This window comes from Haliotis rubra, unplaced genomic scaffold, assembly GCF_003918875.1.
Source record: "Haliotis rubra isolate DU_JTF1 unplaced genomic scaffold, ASM391887v1 Scf932, whole genome shotgun sequence".
Classification (NCBI taxonomy): domain Eukaryota; kingdom Metazoa; phylum Mollusca; class Gastropoda; order Lepetellida; family Haliotidae; genus Haliotis; species Haliotis rubra.
In genome coordinates, this window is record NW_025767671.1 from 349122 (window position 1) to 369013 (window position 19892).

A 19892-nucleotide genomic window follows, 5' to 3' on the forward strand; every position below is an offset into this window, starting at 1 on the left:
AAATATTTTTGGGAAATTTCGGTGTATGTCTTTGTTACAGGACGTTCAAAACGTCATATACTAACTTTTGCCCGTCAGTTTATATTGCTTTTTCATTTAAAATTACATAAATGAATTGTAATAAATAAATTTCTACGTGTATCTCACCTTCTGGTACTGGCACTGCGATGCCTTGTTGAACCTCGGAGGCCTTGAAACAAATACATCATTGTATAAATTGATTGGATGTGTACAATAGCAGAGTGAGTGAGTTAATATTTATAGTCACATCGTAAGGGATGGTATAAATCTAGCTGGTGTCCATGCAGGTAGCAAGTCCCCATGGTCCCTAGTATGGTGACCTACCTTCAGTGATCTCCAGTCCGTTTTGTATATTGTATTGTCCATAAACGTTTAATTTTACAGTTACATGCTAGTCTTAGTTTTCTATCTGTGATAATCTAGTTACTTTTACTGTCTTTCATTGACAGTTTGTTATTTTATAAATCAGTTGCGTTCAATATGAACTCTTTTTAAAGTCACGATATGGCTAAAATATTGCCGATGTGACTATCAATCGTAACTCTCTCACTATATTTGACGTTAATTAAACCATATCTGAACCTGTAAAACGATTGCTCGTTTTCTGGAAATAACAGCAATTCCCAGACAAATGCCAAACATCAATATGGTGATTCCGGATCCGATTCCAATTCCACTCTACAGAACATTTGCGTTCCTTGACCCTGCAGAAAATCAGATACGTCATATATACTTTACAATGTTCATTTTAAGAGAGGGTGGGTGAAAATTTAAACTATCGCCAGAGCCATATCGTGACTATGAAAGGTGTAAATTTAAACATGAAGGTGGATATTTTCAGTTGAGCCAACTCAGAGCAGTAATACCCCTTGATGTTTACTCCCAGTGAGGTCCCCTCAGCAGTGTCAGGGTCAGTGACGTGATGTGTCATGGAACATACGGGCAGTTCTGAAATATAACTATCTCTAAAACAGTCTGTATAATGTTGATACAGTAATCGTAATGACTTGTTCTGCAGTGTAAGAAATACTTTAAAAGTTCAAATAAAAAGTTAATGCGTGGAGGCAGATGACAGTAAAAGTGTGAGTGAGTTTCACGTTTACATCACATCGACCATATCGTGACAAAAAGGTTAAATATTGAAAATGAACGTATTTATGCTTTTCGAAATGTCATCGATGGACAGTATAACGGCTAGATTATTATAGATTAATTAAAAATAGTTTGAGATCAGTTTAAAATAATTGTTCAACAACACAATATTCAATCCAAGCCATAGATTAAAATAACACATAACCGACGATTAATGAAAATATGTAGTTCCAAATCTGAGTTTAATGTTTCGGTACTCCTAAGGGGAACAACAGTTTTACAATACTTTAACCCTCCTCGAGGATAGAACCACTGACAATCTCAGTCCTGAACTGACTTTACCAATTTAAAAAAACAACAATTTGTTGTACTTACTAGGAACTGTGAGGCAGCAATATAGTTTAGGCAGAGGTTTTATAGTAATAGTTCACCTATACCTTTTGATTACTACTAATGTTTCATGATATAAACTTACTGACAACTATGAGGTCACAGGATGATGTGTGACATTTCCAGTCCCCTGCATGTGCTGGTTGTACTGCAGGTATGGTGTGGAGGCTGTGTGTCTGGTTGATGGTAGACGCCATGTAGTCACCCACTGATGTACAGGATGAACTTGATACATTACAGATGGCTGCAATTGCAACCTGCGATGTTGCATATCCAAGTGACGTTACATCACTGGGTACGATGCAGATTATCAGGTTAGCAGGAGAACCAAGATACCCAACACTAGGACAGATCAGTTCAGACGCACCTGTTAAAGAGGATAGGAGTGTGTTATAAAGACGTGCGGGTGAACGCAAGGGATTATTATCACACTGGGTAACTGTATACACTGTCATGAGTCGTCCATTGTCACTCAACATATAACTTACCATTTGGTATATGGATCAGGAAGAACAAGAGCAGTGTCAAAGGTGGTATAAAGACGTGCGGGTGAACATAAGGAATTATTATCACACTGGATAACTGTATTCACTGTCATGAGTCGTCCATTGTCACTCAACATGCAACTTACCATTTGGTATATGGATCAGGAAGAACAAGAGCAGTGTCAAGCAGTGTATCGGAGAGTTTGGGGCCATCATCACCTTTCAAACAAAAATCATATGCTTTAGCTCACATTTTGCACTTCTATTCGTCAGGGTTGAAGTATTGTAAAATTATTGTCCTCCTGTGTAAACTTTCAAAGGGGGATTTACAGATTAAACTTTCTAATCAAATTTAGATTTTTAGATTGGAATTGCAAACTACAGGCGTCAAAAAGCATGCAAAAAGTTCATTGTGCACAAAGCGCACGTCAGTAAGTTAGTGAGTTTAGTTTTACGCCACTTTTAGCAATATTCCAGCAATATCACTAAGGCGGACACCAGGAATGGGCTTCACACATTGTACCCATGTGAGGAATCGAACCCGGGTCTTCGGCGTGACGAGGGAACGCTTTAACCACTAGGCTACCCCACCACCCTAAAATCACATGTGGCATCAGATGCTTTGTTTCATGCATTTTGTTAAAATCATTTTATGTTATGCACTGTTACACTGTTACATTTTTCCATTAGTATATTAAACAATTACTAGTATATCAACATATTGGCAGACAGACAGAGTATTATAGTCCCATCATAGTACATCCTAATAATTCAAAATAAAACATATATTAACTGGACAGATATGTTTAATTATACATCAGTTTTATTTGAACTATTATAACTTAGGTCATTATCAACAGGGCAAAGTCAATAAACCGTGGACTTCTGGCACATTGTTATTACACACGAGACAATTATGGACAGGAATACACAGCCAAGAGTGAAGGGGGTATCACGCATTTTAAATTAAACATGACTGCGTCCAAAACTTCCGGGCAGTTAGAGATCAGGGTCCCAATCCACAAAACGTCTGTAGCGTTACGACATTCGTAAGCTCATGATAAACTATAGAATTACGACAGATCGTAGCGTAACGAACGCTTTGTGGATCGGGCCCCAGCTCTGTACTTGATGACTGAGGCACCATGTGATGAGTGAGTGAGTGAGTTAATATTTAACGTCACATCGGCAATATCTCCAGCCATATCGTGACGAAAACAATTTATACAATATAAAGAGAAAACATGTTGAAGATTAAAACCTGTCGACGATGGACGAGTAAAAATACTAGAAGAATCACAGATATGAATATAAAACTAGCGAAGCAAAGCTAAAACATTTCAATTAAAGAGGACAATACAAGTATAAAACACGGGCTATAGATTGCCAACAACTGAAGGTAGATCACCATACTAGGAACCATGGGGACTTACATTACTTTGCTACCTGCATGGACCCTAGCTGGATTTACATCATCCCCTCAGCTACTGGCGATTGTAGGAAAATTTAGCCGGCAGTTAAAAGAACAAAGATACTACCTTTAAAATATGGTAGAATTTGCATTTTACTTTGAAAGTTTTGGGACTTACGTACCCTCTCAGGAGGACAATAATTTTACAGTACTTTACCCCTTTGAGGGTGCAGCCACTAACAATCTAAGTTACTAATCTAAATTACCAATCTTTAAAATATATCTATTTACAAAACACATTAATCAGAATTCATCAAACAAATCAATTTCTTTAAAAAACAATAATTAAATGATAATTAACATTTATAAAAGATCCTTTATTGTTTTACATTGAAATATGTATCCCTTATGATGGAGAAATCAACACAGTCAAGCAGGTCGTAACGTAATTAACGCTTTGTGGATCAGACTGAGGTCTGTGCTTGATGACTGAGCCACCATGCATCCGAAGGCCGGAATATATATATTTAACATAACAAGGAAGTGAATATGGAATTCAAATATTCATTTTCGATTTGGTGTTCAGCTTTGATTCAAATTCATTTTATTATTTTTCACACCGGAAATTATCGTTAGAGTCCAGCGTTATTGAAACGTCGACAGGGACGTCTTGTTAGTGAAACGTTAAAGCAGCCATATGAAAAATCTCTTCTTGAAAAGAAACAGCAGTCACGTTCCCCTGAATCACAATTATGGCGTCCCCTCCTCGAATCGAACCTCTTCCAGAACCTAAAAATGATGAAGGATCTCTTTACTACTGTTACTTTTCATTTAATTATATCTTTTAAAGAAATTGATTTAATTCATATATATTGAACAATATGATTTTGTAAACAGATGTATTGTACTGATTTGGTAGTTTAGGTTGTTAGTGGCTGTATCCTCAAAGGGGTTAAAAGTATCGTAAAATTGAAGTCCCAAAACATTTTAAATAAATTTAAACTTACCACCGTTTTTTAATCGTAGAATATGTGTTATTTTAATGAATGGCTAGATTTGTCTGAATTGCTGACAGCTAAAGGGATGGTATAAAGCCAGCTAGGGTACATGCAGGAAGCAAAAGACTGTAAGTCCCTCGTGGTCTCTAGTATGGTGACGTACCCTCAGTTGTTGGCATTCTAGAGCCCATATTTATATTGTAACGTTAAAAGTTAGAAATAGGGTTTTATCATGATTATATCTTAGTTTTAAGTGCCAATATATCTATGATGAACTAGTTCTTTTACTGTCCTTCGTAGACAGGTATGCATATAAGTTTTGTTTTTATTATTTCATGTACATATTTACAAATTTACAACTTTCATAGTCACGATATGGCTGAAATATTGCCGATATGACTTTTAATTTTAACTAACTCACTCAATCTTCCAGAACCCTGGCCTGAAGGAACGTTTCCCCGTCCTTTGCCCTGTTTTTACCATCCATTTTGAAAGGAATCGCCTATATGTTGTCGGTGCTGTCTAAGTACTGTAGGTTCTTCATTGGAAGTAGGATGTTTCTGACGTTCATCGTGACAGCGTAAACCTGAGATCAGCTTGATCCCAAACACCCTTCATTCTCTTCTGTCTTTCCACTGACGTTCCACTGACTGCAAAGCCCTTTTCATGGGGTTCATGCCTGCAGACATGTCCGACCTAACATATATAATCCTCATGAACAAATTCTAAATGTAATTTTGGTGCAGTTGGTGTTACGAGGTCATACAGTCTTTGTTTGAATGACGATTACATTTCTCACATTTCTGACATAGCAAATGAGTCTGTTCATCTCCTTTCTTGACATCATGTTCTTTCACGGTTTGTTAGATAATTCGGTATGTTGAGCACAATAGGGGTTTCTGGGTGGAACTTGGTCGTAGTTTGTGATCCAACTCTGGTTGTAAGGCTTAGTGTATTTCTGCCAAGACAGTTGAGATACTGTCCAAAGCGCCCTTGTCCATATTTGCATTCGTTATTGCTTTGTGAATGCAAATTGCGTCTATTTAAATCCTTATGTAATGCTTTTCAGAAGTACATTGCAGATAGGTGTGAACTGAATGTCAGTGATGGTTATTTTTTGTATCACTGGGAACCTGGAGCTCGTATTGAGTTTTCAGTATTGTGTTTTGACAGACAAATGACTCATCCTGATAGGGGTGGCGACGATCTAGGACTTGAGCGTCAACGTGAGAGGATACCAGAATACTAACGCCACTCTTCTTCGGATATAACGTTGAATTATGGAATATTTCTGTTCAATTTATGAACATATACTTACTAACTCACTGATTCTCTCTGGTGCGGTGGAGTAGTCTAGTGGTTAAGTCGTTCGCTCGTCACGTCGAAGAGCCGGGTTCGTTTCCGTCACATTGTTTTACAATGTGTGCTTGCCCCATTTCTGGTGCAGCCCCTCCGTGAAATCCAACTCAACACTCTAACTCATATAGATTATCTGAGTCACAGCTGTGTCATTTTGGGGCATGCAACAATGACAATACTTCCGCTACTCAAACATGTAAGAATAAAAGAGACGTTCCGACGCCAACAAAATGGGTGTATGAAAGGAAAACATGTTAAAGTCAGCAGCGCTTGAAATTATAAAGATCCTGTGTCATAGTTACTTTAAATCTCATTATAAAATGCAACATATTCAACCAAGATGATCACCGTGGAAAACCTACCTGAGACGTTATTCGTTATCCTCCTTCAGATACGTATTACTCAACAATCCGTCATATCTGTTGGCAGCCAACATCACCATATCTGAAAATCTAGGCCAGCTTAGGAACATGAACTATTTATTCTTTTTGATTACAGTAAACCCGCTACGGAATGTGAAACCCACACTGTCAGAGAAAGTTCGGTTTTAGTTTCCCCGTGCTACTTAAATATTTCCATCCTTGTTCAGGTCGAGTCAAATGTAAATTGGGGGGAGGGGAAGGTTAATTGTTAAGACGTTTGTTCGTAACGCCGAAGACCCGGTTCGATCCCCCAACATGCGTACACCGTGAAGCCCATTTCTGGTGTGCCCGACGTGATATTGTTGGAATATTGCGATACTCAGTCAAATGTTAATCAGTGGCTATGGTTTGTTTGAGGCAAGAGTGTATGCGGGATTATGATTATGCACCTAATTGATTCCTATGTTGATGTCAGAATTATTTCGATGTGAGTGCTATGTTTTACTTTTAGCAAGTTGAAATGTAATGCAAAGGCTAACAGCTACATTTTACCATATAATTGTATATAAAATGTATCATATATAATAAATGTATCATTTCATGTATGTACGCATGCTTGTCGTAAGAGGCGACTAACAGGATCGGGTGTCGGGCTCGCTGACTTGGTTGAAACATGTCATCGGTTCCCAATTGCGCAGATCGATGCTCATGCTGTTGATCACTGGACTGTCTGGTCCAGACTCCATTATTCACAGGCCGCCGCCATATAGCTGGAATATTGCTGAGTGCGGCGTCAAACTAAACTCACTCACTCACACATGTTTGTACTGTATAACCCATCACTATAACACATATGCAATGACATATAAATGCATAATCGCAATTATTGACTGTAAAGCCCATCACTATGATACATGTACAATGATATATACATGTATAATTACATGTATGTACTGCGTAATCCATCCTTAGGATACAAGTACTATGGCGTATGAATGGTTAATTCATATAAAGATGACGTTATGACAAGAGTACAGGACTGAACGTTCCTGGCCATGATAAATTTTTGTCACCCACAAACTTTGGCCAATTAGCCCATTTCTAGCTGTAGTTCAGTACAAATTCAAATTCATAATCTACTCAAATATGATAGGGATACGGATACGATAACCCCATTTGCTCGACCATTAACCCCGAACAGTCATAAAATGACACATTGGATTTACAGGAATACGTTTTATAGCAAAAGGAATTCGAGCGCTTAAAATATTCAGTGGAAAGAAATACTACAGGATTCACTCGGAAAACTGCGCTGCACATGAGGTTACAGATGATCACGAACAGAACTTCCCTGAAGGAGAGACCCGTGAAGATCCGGGTTAGAATTGATCTTTAGTAACCCATGCTTGTGGTAAGAGGCGACTAGCGGGATCGGGTGGTCAGGCTTGCTGACGTCATTGACACATGTCATCGGTTCCCAATTGCGAAGATCGATGCTCATTCTGTTTATCACTGGATTGCCCGAACCAGACTCGATTATTTACAGACCGTCGCCATATAGCTTTTTTTATTGCTCAGTGCAGCGTAAAACTAAATTCACTCACCTGAAGGAGATGATTACATGATACTAAACTCGTCTAATAAGAAACGAAATCGATAGAATTTTCAAACAATATATTTCAAATATTGTTTCAGACAAAGTGTTATAATTAGTTTATCGTGTTGGAGATGGCCGCTCTAATATTGATTCTTACAAATATATTTTCCAGGCTGAGAAATGTTCTCATGAAACGTGTTGATAAGATACTACTGTTGTTCTAAGTTACTTATTCGAACGGTTACTGGTGTGAGATTACTATTAGCTACATGTGACAATTGGTATCATATTTTTCAGATGCTCTTGGTTTCTACTTACAGGAACAAAATCATGATCGATTTTCGCCATTGCTCGGTTTCACAATGCATGGAAATCTTGCATCAAAATATTGATTAGTTATATCTTACTAAATTAAAAATGCATGTTTATGTTTATACACTGATTTATTGAATTTTAGCATTCACTCACTCATTCGACCAGTATAGCGCATGTTAGCATACGTGTTCAAATGTATTCTATGTGTACGAAAGTATTACCTTTTCGACATTTTTCAAAACAAATGGGTGCATGAAGTTGAATACAAAATAAAAGTGTCAACAGGAATGTGCGATAGGGCAAATTACCCAAACTTTTGGTACGTCCTCATTACAATGATTTTTCAGTGGGTGTGACAGATGATACGTAAAGCAGGCAGAACAAGAGTTCCTCGTCTACTGGACAGTTGTGACTAATGACGTTTGAATATTAATTCCGCAGATTAATGCGTATCATGCGGTTATTTCACTTTGCATTACCATACATTGTGCCTGTCTTTCTCAAACAAGCCTGCACAACTGTTCATGCCCATGAAATGCACAATGTCATTTAGAAAGTGGTCAAATGTAACTTTGTGTGCTGACTTTGTATGCTGGCGATTAGGTGCCTGACTCTGAGGGTGTGAGTTCGAATCCCGGATGGGGCTCAACTCAAAAGAGTACTAGAATTTGTACTTTACTAAGAAAGTGTAATCCCAAAAATAACATTTGTTATATTCATGCCAATATGACTAGAACCGACGTTCTACTATCCTGGACTAACAACAAAAACATAATGTTTTAAAACCGAACAATTCTTTCCTTTATTGGATCAATTAGTCGTTCACTTTTTGGCACTGCTACAGTCAAAGATGTAGCAAGACTAGCGAAGTAAGTCGCACAATTGTTGTTGTATGTAACTAATTCTTCTCGTGCTTTTCAAGTACAACTTCAGATATCATCATGCATATCTAAACCAAATGTGCATTTCATCCGCTTTTAATATATTTGAAACGAATCATAGAGACATTAAACATCTATAATATATTATGCTGTTCAGTAGTAATTCATTTCTTGTAAAATTTGTTAGCTTACATTACATTCCTAACAACTATTCGACAACAAATTGATGAAATGTATTTGGGAATTGAACAGTTAGTTAATCACTATTTGAGTCAATCTTTGCTCCCAGTTAAGAAAGTAAAGAAAGCTTTGAATATGTTTTAAAACATATCTCAATGTTGAATATCCTTTGTTTCACATTGTTCATAAGGATCCAAGTTACACTCTCCTCGCACTCAGAAGTTTATTAATATTTGGCTCATTAATCTTCCCCAACTCACTCTACTCTCCTCGATGTATACCGAATTATTGAATACGGTTCACCAATAAATCAATCAAGTGCGCATGTTACTCAAGTTATGAGTTTACCAGGTTATTTGACTGTTTCAGAAGCGACAAAAATCAGTATTTTGAAATATCTACTATGTCGTGTGACATCTCAGTGTCGAGAAATCGTCAGCAATATCCTAACTTTCTTAAAAAACGAAGCTACAGAAATAGAAATAGAAACAGTGATAATTGAACTTGGTGTATAGAGTGATAGCGAGAGTAATCGGATTGTGAAAGTAACTGACGTCTGTACGTTGTAAAGTTAGCGAAAAGATAGCACATGACCGTATAAGCAATTCAATTAAAACATGAAATGATTGTTTTTTTCAGAAGTGTTGTTTTTCGGAACAAGTTCTGTGACGAATCTATGTATGCATGCTTCGCATGAACGCCACGTTAATGACATTCTCTGCTCCCCTATTTAATGAAGTTAACTCGACCTCCCGTTTGTCCCATTTGACCCTCCGGGTCATGCATATGTATCATATGCATATGTATCATAATGGGTGTATCGACAGTCGAGATGTACATAAAGATATAAGTCAAACTCTAGTATAATCGCCAGCTGCTGAAGGGATGGTGTAAATCCAGCTAGAATCCATGCAGGTAGTAAAGGCACTGTAAGTCCCCATGGTCCCTGGTATGGTGATCTACCTTCACTTCCTGGCGATCTATAGCCCATCATTATAACAGGAGATACTTCGCCCACAGGCAGAAATAATAAAGACGTATATGGGTTAAATGGCCTAGAGTGTGGGGGTGCTCGAGGGCTGCTGCATTAGTAGTAATGAAAATGCACCTGCAGCTACCGCTGCCCTAGTAACTACCATTACTAGGAAACCCTTGCCATGGCGCTACCGCTGCCAGGCACCGAATGTAAAAGAATATTGAGCCAGGGCAACTACCGTTGCCATGCCAACTGTTTGCTGTAAAGCAAACCCTAGTCACCTGCTGTAAAGCAGAGTGGATATACCTGATCCTTGCTGTAAAGCAGAAGACCCTAACAGTGCAAAATTTAGACGTGCAGCCAAATATAACAGCAGCCCACGAGCACCCCGTTACCCTAGACGGTTTTATTCCAGTAGGATTAATATACATACTTACCAAGAATGGCGGCACTGATATGTACAGCTGGAGAGAAAAACAAAGAGAAAGTGAAATGTTGAAGAGAAGCGGGTGGGTGGGCGGGTGAAGGATGACAGCGTCGACCGAACACTATGATGGCGGCGATACCGGCGGAAAGCTAACGGCATATGACGTCATATGACGTTGTACGCAAAATTGATGACGTTGGGGCATGACGTAGCATGTCTGCGTACGCGGAAGAGGAAACGGAGTTATATGATATAATTAAAGCTTCGCATCCCTGCCATAAAGGCATTTAGTTTTAGTTCTAAATGCTATTATATTGTTTTGTCACGTAACAGTTTTACTATTGTATATGCTCCCTAACTAGTTTAAATAAACTGTGATGTGAGTGAGTGAGTTAAAATTTAAAGTCACATCGGCAATATTTCAGCCAAAGTGTGACTGAAACTAGTTCTAAATTCATAATACATATATATATTATATACAACCCTGTCAACGAAGGACAGTAAAATTACTAGGTTATCACAAATGAGGTAAAACTAGCTAGCATATATCTTCAAAAGCAGAACATTATTTTTTGAACAATACAGTGTAAAAATGGGCTATAGATCACCAGCAACTGAAAGTAATTCACAATACTAGGGACCATGGGGACTTACAGTGCCTTTGCTACCTACATGGACCCTAGTTGGATTTACACCATCCCTTCAGCCGCTGGCAATAGTAGGAAAAGTTTAGCCGAATGTTAAAAGAACAAAAATAGTACGTTTAAAAATCCGGTAAACTGACATTTAACTTTGAAGTTTTGGGACTTGCGTACCCTCTCAGAAAGACAATAAGTTTACGATATGTTAACCCCCATTCAGGGTACAGCCACTAACAATCGCATTTGCTAATTCATACTACCATGTTTAAAAAACCATTTATCTATTTACCAAACATATTATTCAAAATTTATCTAATAGTTCCATATCCTGTAAACATTCAATTATTAGATGGCAATTAACATTATAAAAAAAGATCCTTCAATGTTTTAACATTGAAATATGCATGCCTTGTGATGGAAAAATCAATACAGTCAAGCAGGACATGCTTCAGAAATCTGAACTGGTGATTGATTACAGATGAACCTCAGCAACATCGGCCTGCAAGAGTGAGTCAGTGAGTGAGTTAATATTTATCGTCACATTGGCAATATTTCAGACATCTCGTGACGAGAACAATTAATTATCAGTAAATATCAATAATATTAAAAGTAATAAAACTGTTTACGATGAACAGTAAAACTACTAGTGTATCACAGATAGATATATAAAACTAGCATGTAACTAAAAACTTGTACCATTATGCAAGACAATACAATATAAAAACGGGCTATAAATCACCAGCAACTGAAGGTCGATAACCATACTAGGGACCATTGGGACCGACAGCGCCTTTGCTACCTACATGGACCCTAGTTGGATTTACTCCATCCTTTCAGCCGCTGGCGATTGTAGGAAAAGTTTAGCCGAATTTTAAAAGAACTGTTTAAAAACCGGTTAGATTAAATTTAACTTTGAAAGTTTTGGGACTTACGTACCCTCTCTGGAGGACAATACTTTTTACGATACTTTAACAGCCACTAACAATCGCAGTTGCTAATTCATACTACCATGTTTAAAATACCATTTATCTATTTACAAACATATTATTCAAAAATGTATCTAATAGTTCCATATCCTTTAAACATTCAGTTATTGGATGGCAATTTACATTATAAGAAAAGATCCTTCAATGTTTTAACATTGAAATATGCTTATCTTGTGATGGAAAAATCAATACAGTCAAGCAGTGTTGAATGTGTCGTTGAACTGGTGACGGCAGCTGCTGTTCACTACACGACTTTATAGACGGAAATCCTCAATGGACCACCACACACGGTACTTTTGTCACCAGCACATGGCATAGAGCATTCAGTTTCTGGTTTCAGTCTGTTTCCAAGCCTCAAGACATCACCACAGTAGCATTCTGTTCCATACTGCAATAAATAACATATGTAATGAAAGCAAAACTAAGTCCTTGAAACCCAAATGTACGTCTGATCCAGTAAACCTGATTTGGTGTCAGAGTCTGATAACCTGATATGTATATATGTCTGAGCCTGTAAACTCGATTTGTATGTCTGAACATGTCAATCCGATTTATATGTCTAAACCTGTAACCCTGATGTATACTTCTAAACGTGTAACCTGGATGTGTTCTTCTGAGCCTGTAACCCTGATGTTTATGTCTGAACCCGTAAATCTGTTTCACTTGATGAGTACCTCGGTGAAATTGCATTTAGTTCTGACGCACTGGTCTCGTCTCTTGGTGCGATGCACTGACCTGATGTTTAACTCTGATGGACTTGTAGCATATTTAGGTCTGCTGTGCTGCTCTCGTGTTTAGGCATAACGTCGTGATGTCATTTTAGGTTCTTGCCGAAAAGTGACATATCCTTCTGATAGCATTCTAAATGTACATGACAAACATTACTTCATGTTTATCAATGTAAATGTGTGGATATGTTGTAGTTTCTCGTAAATAATCAGTTCACATAGGCAATTTAAAGGTTTAACTATGTCATAGATAGATATAATATCCCAATAAACTCAGCTTCAAACTAAACCTAAACGTACTATCACACGTATGTCTCTTAATCGTCCTGGCTTCCTTCTTTCACGGATGCAAATGTATGCGACATTACATGAAAAAAAAAATATCTCAGGACACCCACCTGTCAGGAAACAGCTGGTCTTATTAAAAGTCGTTCGAAAAATTACAGTGATGTTTCTTTCTGTTGCATTTGATGAATGGAACATGCATCGTTGACTATTCCAACATTTAGTCTATCAAATGACTCCTATGTTTACCTCAGTTCCAAAGTAGGGATGATGGTTTCTTTGACAATGCAGCCTGCAGGTTTCAGTTGTCATGCGTGTTTTGTCAATCATGAAGCTATGTGGAAGAACACGGTTTTCACGGGTATCGACGTAACACCCAAGGTATCCTTGCCGAACTGTAAAAAGAAAATCAACTGGTTACTTAGAAAGAGTGAGAGAGTGAGTCTACGCCACTTTTAACAGCATTCCAGCATTATCACCGCGGGGAACACCAGAAATGGGCTTCAAATTTCAAGTCGTCCTCACATAGTCTATGAGATGCGTCGCCTTCTCACCATCTGGAGTATTGGCCATTGTGTTCAACCACACATCTTCTACACTATCCTCTGGAACTAGAGGGATAGCAGCTGCACATCTCACAGGCTTCTTAACTTCTTCATCGTTCTTGTATTCAGTCGCCAGTCCAATCTTCTGAACCCTCCACCAAACGCATCTGGTATAATGAAAAAAGCAGCCACGAAGAAGTGCTTCAGGAAACACAGATCTTGCAGCCTTGTGGGCAGCACGCTCGAAGTCCATCTGCCCAAGTGCCAAGAGATGTCCAAGATTCAGTGAAGTATATCTCAGGTAAGTGAAGAACCTTGTGTAGGTGTCTTCTGTCTTCGGTTAGGAGTAAGTGCGTAGACAAGGGGTAGCATGTGATCTTGGAAATCTGCATGATTTAAATATATCTCACCAAATAACCTTGGTGCTAAAGAAACGCCCCATCTGCAAATATGGCATCTGCATAGAAAAAATCTTGTTGGTTGTAAAGATCAGCATGGCACCTGGACCATCTGGGGTATGCAGGAACCTGTCTCCAGTTTCTATCCTCGTCGACTGATCCACTAGATCTTCTAGGTTGATATCAGTCAGCGTCTGTGGGAGTTAGGGAACACTCTTGTGTCGCATCTGGGACGATGTCGGGGTTGCGTCTAAAGCTGCATAATTCTTCTTGATAAATCTGCGGAATCGAGGTTGTTGTGTCTGTTCTAGAACGGTGGTGAAGTTTGGATTTGATTACGTCAACTTGCATGAAAAAGTCGGGAGTTGTGCATGTGGCCAACCATGTTGAGAATATGGTCAACTGTCTCCAGGTATGGAGGACATGCTGGTGTAACACACTTCCAGTCTTCTCAGCTCTCTTCTTGTTCACTCGGTGAAATTTGAAGATATTTTACTCCAATTTCTATGTTTTAAGAATCAAGACCAAGAAGGCAAATGTTACTTTTAAAATCCTCCTCTCTCAACTGCATGTGTAAATTATAAGAAAACAAAAATTATACAATATGGGGATCTAAGTTTAGCTACATATGTTATATTGGGGATAAGATTTAATGTCATTGGGTAATCTAACTTTAGCTGTTGGCGATCTAGAACCCCATTTTATACGGTATCGTCTTTAACTATGTTAGATTTAATTACTAGTTTTAAATATATATATGATAATCTAATTGTTTTACTGTCCTTCTTTGTCAGGTGTTTATAAATTACTTTTAATTATTTTAAAACTATAAATTGATTGAATTAGTCACGATATGGCTGAAATATTGTGGATGCGACTTAAAATGTTAACTCACTTACTCACTCAGATACAGGTATATGATTCATTGTGAGAAACAAGTTGGCATTAGTGCAAGTACCAACTATTAGCCTGCTTATTAAAACATCACCCTCCCCTGGATTACAAAGTGGTTTCAGATAGATGTGCAACCATCCTTCAAAACCCTTTGAAATCATTTGTTATAAATAAATAATAACAACTTAACAGCCTATTTGATCATCAACCGAAAGCACTATAGAAAATAGTTCCAAGGGAACGCCATTATTCACCACAGAAATGTACACCACAAGTGCAGCCAGTCGGAAAACGGAGTTACTAAGTGGAATCTAAATAATAAAATGTTCAGGTTTATGGGAACGTAAACAAAACACAAACTGCTTGTACACCTTGAAATCAACAACAATATATTTGTAGCTGACACATTATACTGTAAACAATTAATGTGGTTACCACAATAAGTCGTCGTGAAAAGAAGTTGATTTCTGCATTGTTAGGATCTTGAATGGCCAATGTGACATCGTCGAAAAATAACCTTTTCAAGTCTGGACTTACAACCCAAGTAGGTGAAATCAGTTGTTGACTTTATTGGAAGTAATTTGTTTATACCTACCTGGGTGTCACACTTCTATGGTATTAGATCTGGAATGTAACTTCTACTCACAGGCTTAAAGTCACAGTAAGGTGCAGTCAGCTGAATTGGCCGTTGTGTTACCAGAAATTCCAACATGGCCAGGTCGGATTGGGCAGTAGCAAGATCATCATATAATTCAATCATTTCGATTAAATTTAGGAGAATGACAAATACTTGGAATGAAGACGGCGACATTAATAGACATGTTAGGACTCATGACTGAACATGTTCTGCCACGATAAACTATACGTAAAACATAATATGTCACTCATATTGATGCATTGCCTTTTGCCAGCCAGCTATGGGAAATATACTTAGTTCCAAAAGAAACGCGACATTCATGGTGTTTTTAAATGTCCATAATTGTCCTATCTACTTTACAGTCATAACGAATGTGCATGTTAAATGTTCTTTGAAACCAATTTTCGAAATTAGCCTTCTGAAACAAGACTTTTAACGTCAGATTAGCAGTAAGAACCGAATCTAATATTGAACATGTTTATGGGGAAAAACAACAGAAACGCATCACATAAATCGCATGCCCTGATGCGTTGTGCAGATGAATTTAATGAAGCGACACTTTCTTCAAAGAAAAACGAGAGAAAGAACCCTTTAAAGATGCAACGGCAGTTTCCGTTGTGTTCTTTTTCTGAATGGTTCAGATAACAATATGCCACGTCTGAGCAATGAAGCACGTCTACGTGCTTTTAGGGTGATTGATGCTGGTCCCAGCGTTGTCAACGTTGCACAACATATGGGAGTAGATCGGACGACAATTTACCGACTGATTGAATGCCAAAATCAAACGAATTCGGTGAGAGATCGACCTAGAGATGGCAGGCCACGAGTGACGTCTCACAGGCATGACCGCTACATCGTAACGTCACATCTTCACAACCGTTTTCTTCCAGCTACTGTTACAGCCCGTCAGACAATTGGGATTCACAACAGACCGATTTCAGGAAACACTGTGCGTCGACGTTTGAGGGCACACTGGCTACACTGTAGGAGACCCTATGTTGGACCGATTTTGACGCCACAGCACCGTCGTCTGCGCTTAGCATGGGCTCGGCAACATCAGCATTGGAGATATGCACAGTGGCAGAACGTTGTTTTCTCAGACGGGAGTCGTTTTGTGTCCACCTTGCAGATGGGAGAGTGAGAGTATGGCGTAGATGAAATGAACGGAAGTGACCGCTGGGGTAGGCCATCCCCTTATGATGCGGGTGGAATAAGCTGGGAAGGCATGTACCACCTGTAATCTTCCAAAACAATAGTCAAGGTCGTGGAAGGGATGCAACTGCACCACGCTACATTGACAAAATCTTAAGGCTTGTTGTCCCGTTCTTTAGACCCAGACCACAGTTGCTGTTCCAACACGATAATGCCCCCGCCCACACCACCATTATCACAGTTTATAGCTAAAATACATGGACTTATCATGAAACAGCCCTCCCATTATAAGAAATTTGCGGGCCGCTGCAAATGATATTGGACCGCTCAACCTTTAACGACGGGCCACTATCAGTTCTGTTGTCAAGTGACGTCATAGTGGGTGCGTGGGCTTACGGTGAAATTTGCGGGCCTGCAAATGATATTGGACCGCACAACCTTTAACGACGGGCCACTATCAGTTCTGTTGTCAAGTGACGTCATAGTGGGTGCGTGGGCTTACGGTTGATTCGACATTGGCTTTGGCCTGGCAGATATTCTGGGTCAAACAAGTCAAAGCAACCCGAATTCCCTCTTTAAATAGCGATAATACTGGCTTTCTTGCTGATACTAACCTTAACAATTGCACTATTAACGTTGTTGTTGGACCAAAACCGAACACTGACATAGTTTGAAATGTTGCAGGCTATGGTCTTGTCAAAGGCCAAGGTCGAATAGCGTCACTTTCTGTTGTGACGTCACTTGAATTGTTCGATGACGTAATTGCATAAGGTCAGTCAACCCGTCAGAAGTTGGTTTTGAGTAAACTTACAGTCAAATTCCTTCATTGTTTCCTTTTTCTTTTCAACACAGATTCCATGTATTTTAGCAATAATTACGGTAATGCTATATTTTGAGGGCATTATCATTTGCAGAAGCCCTCGGTCTTTTTCGGTTAATGGAAGACCGCGGGCTTCTGCAAATGATAATGCCCTCTGAAAAATAGCATTACCCTTATAACAATTCCTGGCCAATCACCACATCCAGACAACGGTTTGGCCACCTCTTAGTCCTGATTTGAATCCAGTGGAACATCTCTGGGACAAGTTGGACCCACGCCTTCGTCAAAGACCAGTTCCTCCACAAAATCGGCGGCAGTTGGAGAATGCAGTGTTGAATGAGTACAAAAACATCCCCCATGCTTTCATTCGACGTTTGTTCATGTCCATGGGAAGAAGGTGTACTCATGTGATAAACAATAATGGTGGTCACACCAGGCATTGATCACATCGAATGTCAGCTTAAGCGTTTAAACGTGTCTATGCAGACTCTTGAGGTTGGACACAATAAAAATTTCATCAGATCTTAAATCCACTGTCCTTGTTGTTGTCTTTTATCTTTCTTTAGTGCGTTCTGTGTGAAGCATATAGTGGCAGGAAGCATGTATGTGGGATAACAGTTTTATTTCAAATTGACATGTCGCATTTCTTTTGGAACTAAGTATAGTATGTGAACATCTTTACAAGGCAATCTTTGAACCTGTCACCTAGTTCTCTACCTGATAACAAAACTAAATATCATGCTACATTTTGTCATTTTAGTTGCGGAATGGGTTTGATGTACAGAACATTTTTACTCACAGATCAAACTCTAGTATGGTGATCTACGTTTAGTTTTTGGCGATCTATAGCCTTCTGTTTTATATTGTATTGCCTTCTATAGTTAAATTTTTGTCTGTGACAGTATCGTTGTTTTACTGTCCTTCGTTGACAGGTGTTTATAATTTACTTTGAAATATTATAAATCTTTAACTTGATTTAGTCACAATATTGATGAAATATTGCCGATATGACTTTAAAATCTTAACTCACCACTCACCCACTCACTCATAAAGAATGTATTCGTGTTCACGTTTCCATAGGAACACGTATACACTGGTGTTTACAAAGCAAATTATGCAATAAATATTGAAAGGAAGAAGTACTAACCACTGAGAAAGCCGTACGTCGCGCCAGAGGCACCTTGGATCATCGATGGCGTTCCATACTTTGTTGTGAAGATGAAGAATGTTGTACACAACGACGTGGTACTGTTGTACTGAAACGTGACACATCCTTCTTCGTGTGCCGCACTCTATGCTGCACTTGATACGAGAAACAACGCGCTTTTGATAAAGTTCGGAAACATTGAAAGGAAACGGTTTATCGTTTCTTTTAAATGTAAGTTGAAGAACATCAGCCGATGCTGCATCAAAGAACATAAAGAACATGAAAGCATCCAGTCCATTAACCCACATCCTAACTATGCAGAAATCAACTTCTTTCTAACGACGACGTTTGGTGGCAACCACACCAATTGGTTTACAGTATAATGTGTCAGCTAAAAAATATATTGTTGTTGATTCCAAGGTTTACAAACAGTGTGTTTTCGTGTACGTTCCCATAAACCTAAAAGAACTAATTAACTCCGTTTTCCGATTTGCTGCACTTGTAGAATATGTTTTTGTGGTGAATGATGGCGTTCCTTTGGAATCGTTACCCATAGTGGTTTCTGGCTGTGAAGTAGCTATTATTTATTTATATAACAAATAATTTCAAAGGGTTTTGATGGATGGTTGCACATCTATCTGAAACAACTTTGTGTTCCAGGAACGTGTGATGTTTTAATTAGCAGGCCCAATACTTGCACTAATGTCAATTTGTTTCTCACAATGAATCATACATGGAATTGAATGAGTGAGAGAGTGACTACTACAGTATCTCAGTCATATTGTGACTAAATCAAGTTATACACTGATAAGAAATACAGTATAATATAATCTATCGGCAAAATAAACCAACCAGACTACCACAGAGAGAGTTGGAACTAGTAGGGTGTTTTAGGTGTCTTGTAACGGGTCACCATGCCTTCTGTATCAGTATCCAGCTGACTAGGTGCTGAATCAACAGCAGAGATGCTACCAATTTGACAGATATGTTTTCAACAATAAGGGCTCGTCAGTTGTGATAGTAACCCTGATGATATTACCAACTGATGACACCTCCTGTACACGTGGCCAGGCCATTTCCACTTTTAAGCTCATGTTGCTAGGGGAATCAAATCGTGGCTCAAGTGCCCATGATGCATCTTGTTGGAGCATGTCGGGGGTAACAA

The 19892-nt window shown here is 38.7% G+C and overlaps 1 protein-coding gene and 1 long non-coding RNA gene across 2 annotated transcripts; both read right to left on the minus strand.

The window, feature by feature from the left end:
- Window positions 1-1816: 1816 nt before the first annotated feature.
- LOC124264623 lies at window positions 1817-6285 on the minus strand. The gene is made up of 3 exons (XR_006895187.1): window positions 6119-6285; window positions 2135-2207; window positions 1817-1870 (listed from the first exon to the last, which is right to left on the minus strand). It is a non-coding gene; the product is annotated as an uncharacterized LOC124264623 (long non-coding RNA).
- A 5830-nt stretch (window positions 6286-12115) lies between these two features.
- LOC124264622 (WSC domain-containing protein 2-like) lies at window positions 12116-18838 on the minus strand. Its single transcript, XM_046699364.1, has 3 exons — window positions 18728-18838; window positions 13384-13529; window positions 12116-12509 (listed from the first exon to the last, which is right to left on the minus strand). Exons 1-3 carry the CDS (start codon window positions 18768-18770, stop codon window positions 12366-12368), a joined length of 333 nt encoding a protein of 110 aa, XP_046555320.1. The 5' UTR covers window positions 18771-18838; the 3' UTR covers window positions 12116-12365.
- Between the last annotated feature and the right edge of the window lie 1054 nt (window positions 18839-19892).

Excerpts from the sequence above, each read along its gene's own strand:
- LOC124264622 (XM_046699364.1), bottom strand. The coding sequence starts at position 18,770 with ATGATCCAAGGTGCCTCTGGCGCGACGTACGGCTTTCTCAGTG. Across the intron at positions 13,530-18,727 it reads GACGTACGGCTTTCTCAGTG|TTCGGCAAGGATACCTTGGG; the intron begins GTTAGTACTTCT and ends TTCTTTTTACAG. Across the intron at positions 12,510-13,383 it reads ATCCCTACTTTGGAACTGAG|TATGGAACAGAATGCTACTG; the intron begins GTAAACATAGGA and ends TATTTATTGCAG.